The 17,184-nt window shown below is 37.9% G+C and overlaps 2 protein-coding genes across 3 annotated transcripts; both read left to right on the forward strand.

The window, feature by feature from the left end:
* Nucleotides 1-4,493: 4,493 nt before the first annotated feature.
* LOC146709862 (tumor necrosis factor receptor superfamily member 4-like) lies at nucleotides 4,494-7,769 on the forward strand. The gene is made up of 7 exons (XM_085457962.1): nucleotides 4,494-4,523; nucleotides 5,225-5,286; nucleotides 5,958-6,055; nucleotides 6,198-6,308; nucleotides 6,465-6,596; nucleotides 6,686-6,755; nucleotides 6,870-7,769. Exons 1-7 carry the CDS (start codon nucleotides 4,494-4,496, stop codon nucleotides 7,183-7,185), a joined length of 819 nt encoding a protein of 272 aa, XP_085314088.1. The 3' UTR covers nucleotides 7,186-7,769.
* A 2,695-nt stretch (nucleotides 7,770-10,464) lies between these two features.
* On the forward strand, nucleotides 10,465-16,378 carry LOC146709863 (tumor necrosis factor receptor superfamily member 4-like). Of its 2 annotated transcripts, XM_085457044.1 has the most exons (9): nucleotides 10,465-10,570; nucleotides 12,685-12,752; nucleotides 14,119-14,227; nucleotides 14,370-14,480; nucleotides 14,636-14,767; nucleotides 14,844-14,913; nucleotides 15,028-15,269; nucleotides 15,349-15,453; nucleotides 15,823-16,378. In XM_085457044.1, exons 3-9 carry the CDS (start codon nucleotides 14,155-14,157, stop codon nucleotides 15,906-15,908), a joined length of 819 nt encoding a protein of 272 aa, XP_085313170.1. In that variant the 5' UTR covers nucleotides 10,465-10,570; nucleotides 12,685-12,752; nucleotides 14,119-14,154; the 3' UTR covers nucleotides 15,909-16,378. The 2 variants fall into 2 exon arrangements, with proteins under 2 accessions (XP_085313170.1, XP_085313169.1); XM_085457043.1 differs by lacking the exons at nucleotides 10,465-10,570; nucleotides 12,685-12,752 and having other exon boundaries at nucleotides 13,512-14,227.
* The last annotated feature ends 806 nt before the right edge of the window (nucleotides 16,379-17,184 follow it).

Raw genomic sequence — 17,184 nt, forward strand, 5'->3', positions numbered from 1 at the left:
TTGAGGGTTACATGCAAAGTTGTAAAGAATTTAAGGTTAGTAAAACAAGAAGGAAATAGTTTCAAAACAGGTTAAACCAAAAGATACTAAAGAGAATTAATTTCTGGTACTGCATAAACTGTGAAAGGGAAAAATGCATTTAATTTATTTTAAATATGAATATGAATTAATAATGAGTAATAACCACTGAGTTTCAACACAGTTACTATAGAAGTACTGACAGGAGAAGCAGTGATATGAAACCGGTTATGAGGACTTGCTGTATGGTGGAAGAGTTTTGACTTTTTTTGGATGGAAAGGGAAAAAATGACTGGAGTAAAGTCGGAGTTGCCACGGTAACGCACAACATTAAATAAATCGCTTCTGTGGAGCGTGCTTTTTATCAAAAGTTCATGCCTTTACCGTGGTGTCAGTTTCCTACGGGTTTTTTTTTCATTTTGAGTTTTTCTTCTTTGCACACCCACAGTACATAAAAGGCTTTTCTAACCACATCTATCCTGTATAATTCCAGGCAAATGTTGCCTCTATTGCAAGAAAAAAAGAAAAACCACTTGTTCTGCACATTCTGGTGCAGAGGCGTGATTTGCTTGGTGCAACCAAAGGTGTAGAAACTTATATGGGCTGGTTAGATGTGGAACAGCCAATGAAAAGGAGAAAAAGAAAATGGCTCTCATGGCTTTCATTGATATTATTATTTTAAATGTGCTCTGTTTTTGTTCAAAGGTACCACATAACCTATAATGTGGATGTCCATTAATGCAATTGCTATGTGTTTTCAAAATGGCATATTTGAGCATAGTGATGAACGATTCTGATGTAACTTCAGGTTATCTGCTCTGTATAATGTACTGGGAACTTGCACCTTGTGGGGTGTTGTTCTATTTGATGTTTATCTAAGTCTCAGGTTCTCAGAAGCATAGCTTTTAAGTGGTACAAGGTAAGGATTTCACATCTAACTCTAATCTGACTTAGTGGTTGCCAAACCTTTTCTGGCATGTACAATTACGAAAGCTCACACCGCACATTGATTATCTTTGAATGTCCTTACTCTAACTATCCTGAAAGTCTAAAACAACTTTTTGTTCCCTCTGTTTCAAGTTACTCACTATGAAGCTCTGATCAGTTCCTCTTTAACGTCCCTTTGTATCTAAAGAAGTTGAAAAAGAATCTATTATGTTTCAGGCTTCTGCTGATTGGAAGGAGTCACATATAAGCATCAGTTCCTCGTCATTTTTTCACTTCTTTAAACATGTTTGATTTGGTTGAAAGTTTATAACTCTTCACTAATTTTGAAGCCTGTGATTTTTATTTTTGATAACTGAAGCAGTTGTTACTGGAATCATGTATAGGGAGAGGTGTTGCTGTGATGTTTGCATAGTTTTGCAGGTTCTGAGAGGCATGCTCTCCATTTGACATAAGGCTACATGTGAACTGGTTGTGTTAATGTACGGCAAACCCCTTCCCCATCTCAGTGGTTTACAAACTTTTTTTTGCCATATACAACAGCAGAGGTTATAGACTAAGAAGCTATGATCAGTTCCTGTGATCAGTTACACTATGTCAGCTAAACAAAGCTTTCAGCAGTGATTAAAGTGCACAAATGAAAACAGAAGACTTTCAAACAAACGTTTTCATAGTGTAGATTAATAGTGTTGTTAATCGATTTTTTAATAGTTTTGTCACTGATGTGCAGAGAGGATAAAACAACACATGTACTGATTTTGATATGTTGGTGTCACAGTCACACCAACATGATGAATAAGTGTTTTCAGTTTACAACATTTACAGGCAATCTAGAGCTTTTTACTCATATGTATCTAGATTTTACTCACAGCATTCAAAGTTGGGAATTCTTGATTACTTAAAGACTAATGATAACCTTGTTTTATGTTTCGCTAGCTCATTAGTGATGATCTCTGTCTCTGGCTGCAGTGTTAGCTTTACGTTGTCATTTCTGAAAAATGCAACAAAAACTCTCTGTCTCTCTGTGTCTTCAGAAACAGCATATATCTTACACATGGTTCATCCTGTGAGTCAATTCAGTAGAAGGTGTGTTCAAGGGACACTTCATGACACAGTCCAGTGTACATATTCTCCCTTTGGCCTGCAACGTTGTTTATCTATCCAGGTTATTTCATCATTATTTACTCTGTTTGGGAGATTGAGGCTGCAGAACTGTTTACCTTGAAGTCAACAAAGGTACACAGCGTAGACAATGGAACGACTAACTGGCATTTACCTTATGGTATTCAACTGGAAACTTATCTCTTTCTAGAAGTCAGTAATCTGCAAACATGGCTGTGTGAGCGGTTTCTTATGGGAATCATTTCACAGTGCAGATGAAATTATTCATTGACCCATGTCAAGAGTTACAAGAGGCTGGTGTCGCAGACAGGATTTATGATCAGCGGTGTGCCCTCATTTATAATCTTACCTGTCTGAGTGCTTCCTAGAAAGAAAGTCATAGCAATATAAAACTGCTGACAAGGAGAATCTTTTTTTAATTTCTGAAAAAAGACATTGCTTTTTAAATTTAATTGAGGAGCTGTCATGACACACTAAGGTCAGATATGAAGTTCCACTGGGTTCAGTGCTCGAACCAATTCTTTTTACATTTTACGTGCTTCCCTCGGACAGTATCACTCAACATGCATTTTGATTGCTGTGCACATGATACCCAGCTCCATTTATCCATGCAGCCAGATAACACATAACAATTAGTCGAACTGCAGGAATGTCTTAAAGACATAAAGACCTGCATGACTTCTAATTTCCTTCTTCTAAATTCAGATAAAACTGACATAATTGTACTTGGCCCAAAAATCTCATAATATGACTGCTATTAGAATTTGGTGCTATATAAGTAAAACTGAATTGACTTTTTCAAATTTGTTTTTTGGCATTTTGAGTTCCTTAACACCTCTCTCTCTCTCTTTCTGTCTCTCTCTCTCACTCACTAGATGACTTAATATTGTTGCGAGAGAGCCACATATGTCTTTCCCTTCACTTGTAACCAAGAAAGGAAAGCGAAGGAGAAAGCTGGCAGAAGATCTCTGCTTTTTGTTGTTTTCTTCTCCATATGGAAAGGAATCTCTGATTTTATGTGTGTAGATAAACACATAAGTTCTTATTTTTTCATTGTATCTTTAATGTCTGTAAGCAAGATGGGCAGACTGTGATCATAAAGGGATAGGCAAGGTCAGCAACAAAGTTTAGGTAGGCTGCGGTGTTTAAAACATGCTCAGTAAGACAGGATGGATCCATGCTTTCATGTTCACGCCAAAGTCTGTATCAACCATCAGAATGTTGCAGCAGGAATCGAGACTCGTCCAGCAAGCAAGTTTTTCTAATGTGTTTCCAACCTTTTTTCCCCCAATTCTGGTGAGTCTGAACTGGAGCCTCAGCTTCCTGTTCGTCTTTAATGTCCCTTTGTATCTAAAGAAGTTGAAAAAGAATCTATTATTTTGCAGGCTTCTGCTGATTGGAAGGAGTCACCTATAAACATCAGTTCCTCATCATCTTTTCACATGTTTGATTTGGTTGAAAGTTTATAACTCTTCACTAATTTTGAAGCCTGTGATTTTTATTTTTGATAACTGAAGCAGTTGTTACTGGAATCATGTATAGGGAGAGGTGTTGCTGTGATGTTTGCATAGTTTTGCAGGTTCTGAGAGGCATGCTCTCCATTTGACATAAGGCTACATGTGAACTGGTTGTGTTAATGTACGGCAAACCCCTTCCCCATCTCAGTGGTTTACAAACTTTTTTTTGCCATATACAACAGCAGAGGTTATAGACTAAGAAGCTATGATCAGTTCCTGTGATCAGTTACACTATGTCAGCTAAACAAAGCTTTCAGCAGTGATTAAAGTGCACAAATGAAAACAGAAGACTTTCAAACAAACGTTTTCATAGTGTAGATTAATAGTGTTGTTAATCGATTTTTTAATAGTTTTGTCACTGATGTGCAGAGAGGATAAAACAACACATGTACTGATTTTGATATGTTGGTGTCACAGTCACACCAACATGATGAATAAGTGTTTTCAGTTTACAACATTTACAGGCAATCTAGAGCTTTTTACTCATATGTATCTAGATTTTACTCACAGCATTCAAAGTTGGGAATTCTTGATTACTTAAAGACTAATGATAACCTTGTTTTATGTTTCGCTAGCTCATTAGTGATGATCTCTGTCTCTGGCTGCAGTGTTAGCTTTACGTTGTCATTTCTGAAAAATGCAACAAAAACTCTCTGTCTCTCTGTGTCTTCAGAAACAGCATATATCTTACACATGGTTCATCCTGTGAGTCAATTCAGTAGAAGGTGTGTTCAAGGGACACTTCATGACACAGTCCAGTGTACATATTCTCCCTTTGGCCTGCAACGTTGTTTATCTATCCAGGTTATTTCATCATTATTTACTCTGTTTGGGAGATTGAGGCTGCAGAACTGTTTACCTTGAAGTCAACAAAGGTACACAGCGTAGACAATGGAACGACTAACTGGCATTTACCTTATGGTATTCAACTGGAAACTTATCTCTTTCTAGAAGTCAGTAATCTGCAAACATGGCTGTGTGAGCGGTTTCTTATGGGAATCATTTCACAGTGCAGATGAAATTATTCATTGACCCATGTCAAGAGTTACAAGAGGCTAGTGCTGCTGACAGCATTTACGATCAGTAGTGTCCCTTGAGTTGTAATGTTATCTGTCTGCATGCTTTTTTTTGTTCAGTGAATGTACAGCAGTTTGGTAGAAGACAACTCCCTTTACAGGTGCTGATAACGCCAAGGACACAAAACATTGTGTCCTTGGCCCATTGCTCCATTAGGTTTCATAGCGAGGCGCGTGATGTGTGGTATGATCAGTTTGTAACTTCCTCCCTCTTCCTTGGAATGGAATAAAGGAGTGTGCTCATTACTTAGACCTGAGATGTTTTGATGTGTGTGTGTTTGCTCTCCTGCATGCATGCAGTAATAAAATAGCTTGACCACAGCTGAACATACTGCAGACCTTTCTTTTTTTTACAGAAAATTCCACAACACATCCCTGTTGTACCTGTCAGTTGTTACAGAAATAAGGTTTATAGCATGAATGTTTAAAGCTAGAGAAAAATTGAGAATGTAGCGGTTGGCATACTGTCACTCGCTCTCAGTAGATGACCAATTATTGTTGCAAGAGAGACATCCACCCCCTCACCAGAGGATTATATATTGAGAGAGAAAGACATACACACCCCTGTCTCTTCAGTTGTTGTCAACAAGGCAGAAGGAAGAGTGCTGGTAGGGGATTGCTGCTTTTTGTTGTTCTCTTTTCTATATCCGAAATTAATCCCTTATTTTATTTGTGCAGATAAACACATAAGTTCTCTTTTTTTTTGTAAGGTCCAAGTTATTGTGAAATTCCTGTGGGAATTTGTGATGGGTTTATGCTGGCTGTGTGAGCTTGGGTTGTTAATTTTTGGTTTGGAAATTGTGACTGACTTCAGATTCTCTGTATTTTGGTTTAATGTTCTTTATTTATGTCATGATTTTACTATGGGGCTGTCTGCAAAGAGGGAAAGACAGAGTTAGTACTGGCAGATGGTGGGAATTGGGAAACAGAGTTCAATGAAACTGAGTTCATATTTTTGATTTGGTGGTTTGCAGTATTGAGGTAACAGGGGAGAGTGTCAGACTGTCTAGCCTCTGACTGTACCCCTCTGACTGTACCCTTTGCTCTTCCTTTTGCCTTCAGAACTGTTTAATTATTTGGGACATAGATTCAACAATTTTCTGGAAATGTCCCTCAGAGAGGGAACTCTTTTGTTGTCAGGTATTTTCAATAACAGTAAAACGTTGGTTCCAAAGTTATGAGTGATAAATGTTGCTGTCTTATTTGTGTGGAGTGTCCAATTTAAACTTGGTCAGGTGGTGTTTCTCTTTGTCTTAATCTTATTCTATTTGTCACACAGGAAACATTGCATTGAAGAAGTGAATATGATTGTCGTCCAACTCATCATACTTTTTTTGATTTTTAACCAACATGTTGCTGGTTTGACATGCAAAACAGGTAAAGTGTGCCTTTTATCATTTTACTCACTCTGTATAATGCTTTAAAATCAGTTTTTCATTTTTTAAATTTTATTTTGAAAGTATAGTAATTACTGTAATTAAACTGTGTCCTTTCTTTGAACACTTTGAAATCCTTGAAGGTGAAAAAGTATCCCGTAATGGAAATGGATGTCAACCCTGCAAACTAGGCTCTTATCAGGATCATGAAAATACTTCAAAATCTTGTAAAGCATGTAGAACGTGTGACACTAGTAAGTGCTGAAGCTTTTGTAATTTATTAAAAAAATCAGCTGCTATGTGAGCAGCTGATGATAAACCTGCTCTGTTAATGGAGACAAAACATGTAGTTCACACTCAAATTACGACATCAGGATTAAGAACATTCTTTGTTTATTTATTTATTGCAGATCATGGTAGTGACATTAAAGAGCATTGTACCACAGTCAAAAACACAAAATGTGCGTGCCGTAAAGACTTTGTTCCATGGGACAGTGATTCTTCCAACTGCAAATGTGCTGAGGGATTTAAACGAATAGGAGGTACAAGACTGGATCATAATATTGGATCATTTACCATACACACTAAAGAAAATGTCTTTTTAAATCATCAATTCTTTTTTTCCTGCTAGGAGAATGTAAACGATGTGAAGAAGGATTTTTCATTACATCTCAAAACTCAGACTGTAAAAAATGGAAAGAGTACGTATTCTAGTGTTTTTAGTACTTTTATGATATATGATTAAAACAAATTTTCAACAGGGTCTGGACGTGACGCTTGTTGTTAACAGCTTTGTCATTCATCTTTCATTCTAGATGTAAATCAGGAGTGAAAATCAGTGGAACTGCAATGTCAGATGTTATCTGTAATGAGCCAAACAGTGATACTTACAGCACTACACTTCCCACATCAAACACAATTACTACTCTCCGAGGTTTAATAACTCAACGTCCACAGTGGGAGGCCCAAACTCAGGGGATGGATACTACTACTACTCCACGAGTGGCCACTTCCACAAAGAAAGTGCTTCCAACTCCTAGATCTGTTAGCTCTCCTCCACAAGTAGCCACTTCTACAACAAAATCCAAATTATTTTGGCACAGCCTTCATTTTCCATTGTTTCTGAGATGAAGGCACAGATTTAAAAAAAAAAAAAAAAAAAAAGCTATGTAAACTGTAGCTGACTTTTTTTGTCTTACCAGGTATGGCTCACTATCTTGGAATTTCAAATTTGTAATCTTTAAAAGGCTTTTGTCACTCTGACAATCAGGGAGGAAGGAAATGGAATACTTATAACTGGAATTTGTTCCAAATTTGTTTACATGAGCAATCCACGTAAGGATAACTTAGATGTCTATAGCACTCATATTCATTACATGTATACAATTGCCACTACTGCTACTGTGGTTTAGTAAGTAAAAGTATTTTACAGTTATCTTTTTTTAAAAGATTGTTTGAAACATATGAATCTGTAAAAGTTAAAACATTTAAAACATCTTGTGTATTATCTGTATCACCAAAACATTATTTGCTATTAATGCGCCTGCAGCAACACAACTCTGAAGTTGGGCAAAAGATGTGCTCTAGGTTGCGGCTGTGTTATATATGGGAAGTGCTGATTGGCCCAAGTGCAGCTCTTTCATCAGTGGCAATTATATGTAATTAACTTTTAATGTTGTGCATTTTCTTTGATTTATAAATTGTCAATTTGCTTAGTCTTCTTCTTCTTTTTGCCTGTCCTGTACGGCATTGTAGCAATCAGAATTACTGTCTGAAGGTCAAGAAAAATGCCCAAGAGATTTATTTTTCCAAGTGGACCATTACAGCTTTTGCAATTCTGGTTCAATTGATTGTCATAGTTTATTTGATCTTTATTATTATTATTTTGATTTAAGTTATTACAATCAGAATGGACAGGACAGAGAAAGAAGAAGGAAAGAGAAGTTCGGAAGAGAGTTAACAGACTGAGAGGGAAAGAAAAATAGAGGAGAAGAAGGAAGCAGATTGAAAAAAAAACAAGCAAAAATAAAACAGCACAGTAAGGAAACCACAGCAATAACCAATATGGGCATGAGTAACAGCAATTAATAAAAATGTAATGTTAACTGTACAATACATGATATGTTTAGAGGCAGCAGCCAAGCGAGATAGTGTGTGTCTGTAAGTTGTTTGTACACCTGTATGAACCTGTATGAACACTTATGTGTAAAACCTGTGTGTGTGAGCACATTCATAAGATTTCTCCATGTAAGTGTCTAATACCCACATGACTTCTGGCATGGTAAGTGGTATGTCATCAAGACATGGGCCAGGCCGGATATAGATGGCACTGTTTATGTGATGGCATGCCATATCTGGCCAGATTGTGGTTTGGTTTATGTGGCCCAGGTTCATAGAAAACAGGTCTGGCCCGGATCTGGCATCAAACTTGCACTTCTGACTGACCGGTGTCATGGCAGGGTGTATGTCAACCCGACGTGGGCATGGCTTGGCAATGATGGCACATGTTGTTATTACATGGCTTGATTAAGGTACACATTAGGCTGACATTTGGGGCAAGAGCTGAAACTATTCTGGTCCAGCACAGGGTCAGCAGTGTGTTTGCAACTGGCCCGTGGCTGCACACAGCTTACACATGGCCCACATACCGCAAAGAATGACAGCCCTTTGGTGGACCAGATCAGGTTTGCCAGAGGTACTCCACGCATGGGCCAGCACAGGACCACCAGTGTGCCTGCAACTGGCCTTGTGCTGGGCCATGTGTGTGCCACCTCTGGCAAACCTGATCTGGGCCACCAAAGGGCCGTCATTCTTTGTGGTATGTGGGCCATGTGTAAGCACATTTGTGGGCCAGATCCAGGCCATACAAATTTTGCTATGTGGGTAGTGGGTGCTAGGAGCCATAGCCCTGCCCCCCAGGACATGAAGCAGGGATGGAGGAGCTCCGGGCCACGAGCAAGGATTACCACCAGAGGGGCAGTCACGTCAGCCACCTAGAAAAGAGCTGTGGAGTGCCTCGGATGGGGGTCACCCAGCAGCCAAGGTGCAGAAGTCACAGGGCCTGCAGCACTGAGGCTGCAGGCTCCACTGGCAGCCAGCTGTACCATATCAGACTGAGCCCTGGGCCCAGAGACCCAGGATCCAAGGGCCCTTCACACCCTAGAAGGGGCCCAACAGAGCCAGGAGGGCCAGTGTGCACCAAGCAGCCACAGGAGTGAGCCAGTATATACAAACAGGCACATACAAATACAAACATGCACACACATTCCCCCCCTCATGCGCACATGCACAAATACTCAGTACTCACCTGACATGGAGACACACAGAAGTGAACCCAGTACACACACTCACACTCCCCATACATACTCTATACTCCCAGGTCCAGGCACCACAATAGAGAACGGGGGTGTGTGAAGATCCCATACCTCACTCTACCTCCTCATATGTGGTGTTGATGCGTGCTGTTCTAAAATGCATTTAAAACAGGGGAGTGGCATGGGGCCGTTTGAAGTGAAGTGTTGCTTTGTTTGCTTGGTGTTGGTTAATTTGCTAGTATTTGTGTTCCCGTCATGTGTCCACCTGGTCTTAAGATGGAGATATTTTAAGTTGCTGTTTTTATTTGTGTTTAGTTCTAGTCATTTGACCTCTTTTATGGGCACTGTATTGCTAGTTTATTTAGTATATTTTTGCATTTTTAGGGGTAAATAAAGACCACTTTTTTCTAAATACTAAGTGTGTCCTCGTGCTTAACCAGCTCAGTTCCTCACACACTATGTCAACTATACAAAGCTTTGAGCAATTATAAAAGTGCACAAATGAAAGCAGAGTTTTAAGAGTTTTAACAAACAGCAATAGCGTTAATTTTGTCGCTGATGTGCAGAGAGGACAAAACAACGGTAAACTGATTTTGTTATTTTGGTGTTCATAGTCACACCAAACATGATGACTATTTTCAGTTTACAACATTTACAGGCAATCTAGAGGTTTTTACTCATGTATCTAGATTTTACTCAGTATTCAGAGTTGAGAATTCTTGATTACTCAAAGATGTACGATAACTGTTTCGTTTTTTTGAAACTGAGGCTGAAAATTCTGCACAAAGGTAGCTTATACATGATAATCTTCATATCTGGTTGCAGTGTTAGCTTTGTCTCTTCTGCAAAATTCAACATATACTCTCTGCCGTGTCTTCAGAAACAGCAAATATATATTCCACATATGTTTCATCTTAAGAGAGAATTCAGTAGGAAGTGTGTTCAAGGGACACTTCACAGCACAATAAGTGCACATATTTTTCCACTGCTTTGTAGGCTATTTATCTATCTAAGGTTATTTCATCATTATTTACTCAGTTTTGGAGATTGACGCTGCAGAACTGTTTACCTTGAGAGCAACAAAGGTACAAAGTGTAGATAATGGAACAACTAACTGGCATTTGCCTTATGGTATTCAACTGGAAACTTATCGCTTTCTAGAAGTCAATAAGCTACAAACGTGGCTGTGTGAGCTGTTTCAGGTAGGAATCATTTAGTCTTTCATGATGCAAATGCATCATGATCATGCAAATTGTTCATTGACCCATGTCAAGAGTTACAAGAGGCAAGTGCCACTGACAGGATTTACAATCATTGGTGTACCCTGAGTTGTACTGTTACCTGTACGAGTGCTTTCTTTGTTCAATGGATGTAGAGCATTTTGGTAAAAAAAAAAAAAGAAAGCCAGCAATATAAAACAGCTCACAGGGAAAAACAATTTGATTCCTGAAAAGAGACATTGCTTTTTAATTTTAATTTGGGCGTTGTCTTCACACACTGAGGTCAAATTTGAAGTTGCACTGGGCTCAGTGCTTGAACCAATTCTTTTTACATTTTACGTGCTTCTCTCGGACAGTATCATTCAACATACATTTTGATTGCTATGCACATGTTACCCAGCTCCACCTATCCATGAAGCCAGAAAACACATAACAATTAGTCAAACTGCATGAATGTCTTGAAGACATAAAGACCTGCATGACTTCTAATTTCCTTCTTCTAAATTCAGATGAATCTGACGTTATTGCACTTGGCCCAAAAATCTCAATTAGGATTTGGTACAACCAAAGATAAAAACTTTGGTTGTAAGATTCAGATAATTATTTAATAAAAGTGAGACATTTTAAATGAGAATAAGAAAGAAAAGTATTTCTTCGTGCCCCCCTTTCCCTGTTAATGCCCTACCGGGCCCCCCTGGCAAAACTTTGCTAGACACGTCCCTGCACAGTTACCAACTGTCAGCTACTTAGAAAAGATCCTGGTGTTATTAGTCTCTCAGAAACAGTTCATAACTTCCCTTCAACTCATTCATGTCACCTAAAAGGTAAACCTGTTTCTCCATCACCTGTTCAGCTCTGATGATTCTACTGGTTTCATCTGCATGTTTCCCTCTCAGCAGATAACCAAACCGATATCATGACCAGCAGCTTTTACAGCTGTGGCTCCAGCAAACATCAGCTGATACTAGAAATTAATGTTAAATAAATTCTAGCAACAGCTGATGAAGCTTAAACGTGCTGCTGTTGTTTAACGCGACATCCGGCGGTTTCCTCTTTCTGGCACAAAGTGGGAGATAAACAAACAAGAGAGAAAAGCCGATCAGCTGATCATTGATCAGTTTCATGGTTGAAGTAGCAACAGGAGAGGGAGGGGGAGAGAATGAGAGAAGAAGAGGCAGCTGCAGCGTAAAGACGCAGAAGAACTCCACCTTTGCGTCTTTTCCCATTCTAGCTGAACTCCGGGACAAACTGTGTTCCCTTTCTCCTCAAATGAAAAGCGTAACATTTTCTCTGAATACGAGACGATTCCGTTTTTCACAGGACGGTTGGCAACTCTACTAACTAGCCTTATGAATAAAATAAAGTTCACTATCAGTAACATCATAGCACCCACCCAGCTGTATAGAAACTCTGTCATGCTAGCTAGCACGCAGTACGAGTTATTGTAACTGACTGTAAAACGTCAGCACAACGAAAATAAACTAAACTTGGTTTATATCTGACCCAAATGGACTGCAGGTCATAACTTCCTACCTGAAGTTCAGTTCACCTGACACTCGGACCGGCAGCCACCCCAGGTCTCTCCTCCTGCTGTATATCCTGAGTTATTTTTACACATCGACCAGCATCTAGCCAATCCACCACTTTTCACTGTTTATACCGTTACAAAAAATAAAAAATAAAAATCATCGGCCCATAAAAACGAAATATCAGATCGGGCATACCGGACAAATAAATGCCCGGTATGCCTGATGGCCAGTCCAGCTATCGTCGTGCCACCAGCACGCGTGCCCAGGGTTGCCGACCCCTGGTGTAGATAAACACACAATTTCTTATTTTTCCATTATCTCTTTAATGTCTGTGAGCAAGATGGGCAGACTGTGATCATTGGATCACAAGGGAAAGACATGGTCAGCAACAATGTTCTGGGGCTGTGGTGTTTAAATCATGCTCAGCTAGACAGGATGGATCCATGCTTTCTTGCTGTTCAAAGTTTGACTCTACCATTAGAATATTGCAGCAGAAACTGAGACTCATCCAGCAAGGGAGTTTTTCTAATGTGTTTCCAATCTTTTTTTTTTCTTTCGAATCCTCAGTTTCCTGTTCTTAGCTGACAGTGTGACACTGTGCGATCTTGGGTGTAGACCATCTGCTTCGTTGTTCAGTGAGTTCTACATTCAGAGATGCTCTTTTGCATACCTTTGATGTTGCTTATGTTTATGTTGTTCCTATTGTTTTCCCTTCAGCTTGAAGCAGACCTTCAATAAGGCATTTTCATACAGATAACTGCTATTCAGTAGATATTTTCTTATCAGACTTTTCTCTGTAAACTCTTGAGATGGTTAGGTGGGAAAATCCCATTAGATCAGCAGTTTCTGACATACTCAGATCAGCCTGTCTGGCATGTTTAAAGTCACTTAAGTCGCCTTTCTTTGCCATCCCAATGCTCAGTTTGAACATTTTAAATACAGCAGGTTGTCTTGACTATGGCTTGTGAGGTAGCTGCTTTAAGAAGTAGTTGAATAGGTGTACTTTTCAAAATGGCCAGTGAGTGAAACTAGCTTTGTCATCATATGTTACCAGTTGGGCTGTGTGTTAAAGAGAGACAAACAATGGGCAAAGTGAACAGTAAAGACAGCACAGTTTGTTATGTTTTATATCTTTAGTTTCCTGAACTCTTGAATGATTGGAATATAAACATATTAATTTTGGGTCGCCTTACCTACGAAAAGTTCATAAACGAACAGAGAGAGAGATAAAACAGGAGCGGGGGTTGTTTTTTTCAACATCCGTTTTTCAAGAAGCGAGTGTGTGGTTGTATCTTGTATCTTGCACTAATCAAGAATATGTGGATTTTCCATTTGCCATTTGAGTCCATATGCCATAATACAATGTCAATTTTTTCTGCCTAGACAAAACAAAGTTAACTGTTTCCGATAGCTTAACCACAGTACCAATACCTTTTTTCCTGAACAAAGAAAAAAAGCCCAGAAAAAGGTTAATAAACATGCTAAAAATACCCTCAAAGCTGTATTTCAGTTTAAAAGATGTTTTTTTTCCATCATACTTTATATGGATCTAAAATATTTTTACCGGTTTTTGAGTTAGTAAAACATCTTATTACTTATGTACTGAATTGTACAGAATTTTTTTATTATCAATATTCAAGTTGTAGACATATAGGGTGAATTTTAAGTAAGATGGCTCTTTAAATTGTTGACTTACATAATTAATTTATCCAGTGTTAAAAAATTAGACACTATATTTAGTATCTTAGAATACCTGTTAGAAACTATGTTATGACTGACATGTCATAGATGTAAAATATGTGTTTCAATTTAAGTTTTTTTAAAAATAAATATTAATAAAACATTACAGTTTGTAGTAAGATAGACAGGATAGTCACCGAACTTATAAATTGTAACTGTTTTATCAGTAAAGTAGGTGAGCAGTCTGGGACAGCCCCATATAAAGAGCTTATGCAGGTGGCGTCTCTCTTTTGTCACATTCTTATGCTGTGTGTCACACAGGAAATAGTGGCATTTCTCAGCACTGAAGAACTGAATATGGCTATGCTCAAAGTCCTCATACTTTTTTTGATTTTTAACCAACATGTTACTGGTTTGACATGCAAAACAGGTAAAGTGTGCCTTTTATCATTTTACTCACTCCGTATAATGCTTTAAAATCAGTTTTTCACTTTTTAAATTTTATTTTGAAAGTATAGTAATTACTGTAATTAAAATGTGTCCTTTCTTTGAACACTGTGAAATCCTTGAAGGTGAAAAAGTATCCCGTAATGGAAATGGATGTGAACTCTGCAAATCAGGCTCTTATCAGGATCATGAAAATACTTCAAAATCTTGTAAAGCATGTAGAACGTGTGACACTAGTAAGTGCTGAAGCTTTTGTAACTTATTAGAAAAACAGCTGCTATGTGAGCAGCTGATGATAAACCTGCTCTGTTAATGGAGACAAAACATGTAGTTCACACTCAAATTACGACATCAGGATTAAGAACATTCTTTGTTTATTTATTTATTGCAGATCATGGTAGTGAGATTAAAGAGCTCTGTACCAGATTCACAAACACAAGATGTGCGTGCCGTAAAGACTTTGTTCCATGGGACAGTGATTCTTCCAACTGCAAATGTGCTGAGGGATTTAAACGAATAGGAGGTACAAGACTGGATCATTTACCATACACACTAAAGAAAATGTCTTTTTAAATCATCAATTCTTTTTTTCCTGCTAGGAGAATGTAAACGATGTGAAGAAGGATTTTTCATTACATCTCAAAACTCAGACTGTAAAAAATGGAAAGAGTACGTATTCTAGTGTTTTTAGTACTTTTATGATATATGATTAAAACAAATTTTCAACAGGGTCTGGACGTGACGCTTGTTGTTAACAGCTTTGTCATTTATCTTTCATTCTAGATGTAAATCAGGGGTGAAATTCAGTGGAACTGCATCGTCAGATGCCATCTGTAATGAGCCAAACAGTGATACTTACAGCACTACACTTCCCACATCAAATACAATTACTACTCTCCGAGGTTTAATAACTCAACGTCCACATGAGGGGGCCAAAACTCAGGGGATGGATACTACTACTACTCCACGAGTGGCCACTTCCACAAAGAAAGTGCTTCCAACTCCTCCTGTAGGCAACCACATTGGTAAGCCATCTTCCGATCATGCAACCTCAGATCAAAAGTAAAGCTAAGTTAACTTAGCAGGTTTATTTTGTCTTACCAGGTATGGCCCTCCTTATTTTCGGAATTGTCGGACTAGTTGTACTAACTGTTGTGACCTGCAAGCTGCACATCACTGACTGCTGGCACAAGCAAAAAACAGTACAACGTATGTGGCAAGTGATTCACACTTCAGACAATAAGAAAGGTCTTGGTGGTTTCATGTCGAGAAGTTGAATGAGAAAAGTGACGCACCAAAATTTGAAGCAACAGGCAACAACAGTTCACCTTCTTGCATCAAGATATATGCCCACACCCCCCCAGAAAATCTTTAATCATGTCAGAGATTTATTTCTTTATCATATTTTACCACTATTAGAAAAAATGGGCAATATTTCTTCACAAAATGCTTCACACACTCTGAGATTTGTGCTGTTTCAAATGGGAAATAGTTATTGTCAACAATATTATTGAATTAATTAACTAATTGGTAGTTAATTAAGCTTTTTGAAATAAAATATATATTTTTTGTTTACAGCAATGGACTCCTTGTGCCGCACGCCAGTTGAGGAAAGCTGTAATGAAAGCCAGACCCCGCTCAAGTCAGACTACATGGAACCTTGAAGTTAAACTTGTTATTTTTTTTCATTTAGGCATGAAATACACAGCTGAACCTTTGACTCAGGTAATCGTTATATCAGTATTTTTCCTTACAGTGTTGCTTTTGTATTAGAAATACATCATCAAACTATTTACTATATCTGTATTGTTACAGGTGTATTTTCAAGTCAATATTTGACTTTTGTTTGTTCTGTTTTAGTAGAATCGTGAATTATCACAAACATATTGCAAGCCTCTTACCTCACTTTTTAAACTGTGAAACAGCAAGTAGTAAACAATAGTTTTCACTACTTGAACTGTTGTAAATTGACCATAATATTATTTTTATTAATATTATTATGTTGCTCAAAGAAATCTGTATAATGTTAGTATTGATCAACATTTTCTATATGCAGATTTTTGCACAGTGACCTGAGCAATCATGCCACTAAATGCCTCTGTGAAATGTTTGTATATTCAATGTATGTATGTATGTATATATATATATATATATATATATATATATATATATATATATATATATATATATATATATATATATATATATATATATATATATGACATGACATAACTTAATGCGACTAACTAAGCCTGAGAAATACCCAGTAAGACCAGTACAATCAATACCACTGATCCAGGATATATTATGAACTACTTTAATTTTTGCACGAAGTCTTTCTGCCCATTGTTTCTCAGTTTTTGATTACTCAGCTCTGTTCAAATTAGCAGGTCTGTGAAAACAAACATGCTTTCAGTGATGTGTGGGTTTGGCGGAGTTCCCCCCAGGCACCTAAATGTGGCTCTTTTTCCCCACTGAGACATACATCCTCTCATGTTTTCATTTTGGCCTTTGGAAAGACTGATGTTGTAAATGTGAGGACTTTCATGTTGTTTATACCTCATTGGAGATGTTTCTCGGATCACATAGTCAGAGGAGTTATGAAAGCGTCCTCATACTTCTCCTCACTTATGTTTTGCACCAGAAACCAGACACACACATTCATAAATTTCAGTTAATGCTTTGTCTGCCTGGTTGACTCTTTGTGAAGAACCGAATATAGAAAAAGCTACCGCACCCTAAATCTTCCCAAGGAAAGTGATTTAAATAAAGACAGAAGTATATCAAGTTTTCAGATCCATTATTTAAGTATAAACATGTATATAACAGTCCAACCTTAACTTAATATTAAAAATTTAGCATTTATTTAAGTACAACTCACAGGAAGTAAACATTCTTACTTAGTAAAGATGACTTTTTATTAGTTTGTGTACTATTAGG

The sequence above is a fragment of the Copadichromis virginalis genome, linkage group LG5, assembly GCF_057382275.1.
Source record: "Copadichromis virginalis isolate Kocher_CV1m ecotype Utaka linkage group LG5, C_Virginalis_male_GT1.1, whole genome shotgun sequence".
Classification (NCBI taxonomy): domain Eukaryota; kingdom Metazoa; phylum Chordata; class Actinopteri; order Cichliformes; family Cichlidae; genus Copadichromis; species Copadichromis virginalis.

Excerpts from the sequence above, each read along its gene's own strand:
- LOC146709862 (XM_085457962.1), top strand. The coding sequence starts at position 4,494 with ATGGAACGACTAACTGGCATTTACCTTATG. Across the intron at positions 4,524-5,224 it reads TAACTGGCATTTACCTTATG|AGAAAGACATACACACCCCT; the intron begins GTATTCAACTGG and ends ATATATTGAGAG. Across the intron at positions 6,309-6,464 it reads ATGTAGAACGTGTGACACTA|ATCATGGTAGTGACATTAAA; the intron begins GTAAGTGCTGAA and ends TATTTATTGCAG.
- LOC146709863 (XM_085457043.1), top strand. The coding sequence starts at position 14,068 with ATGCAGGTGGCGTCTCTCTTTTGTCACATTCTTATGCTGTGTGTCACA. Across the intron at positions 14,481-14,635 it reads ATGTAGAACGTGTGACACTA|ATCATGGTAGTGAGATTAAA; the intron begins GTAAGTGCTGAA and ends TATTTATTGCAG. Across the intron at positions 14,768-14,843 it reads GGGATTTAAACGAATAGGAG|GAGAATGTAAACGATGTGAA; the intron begins GTACAAGACTGG and ends TTTTCCTGCTAG.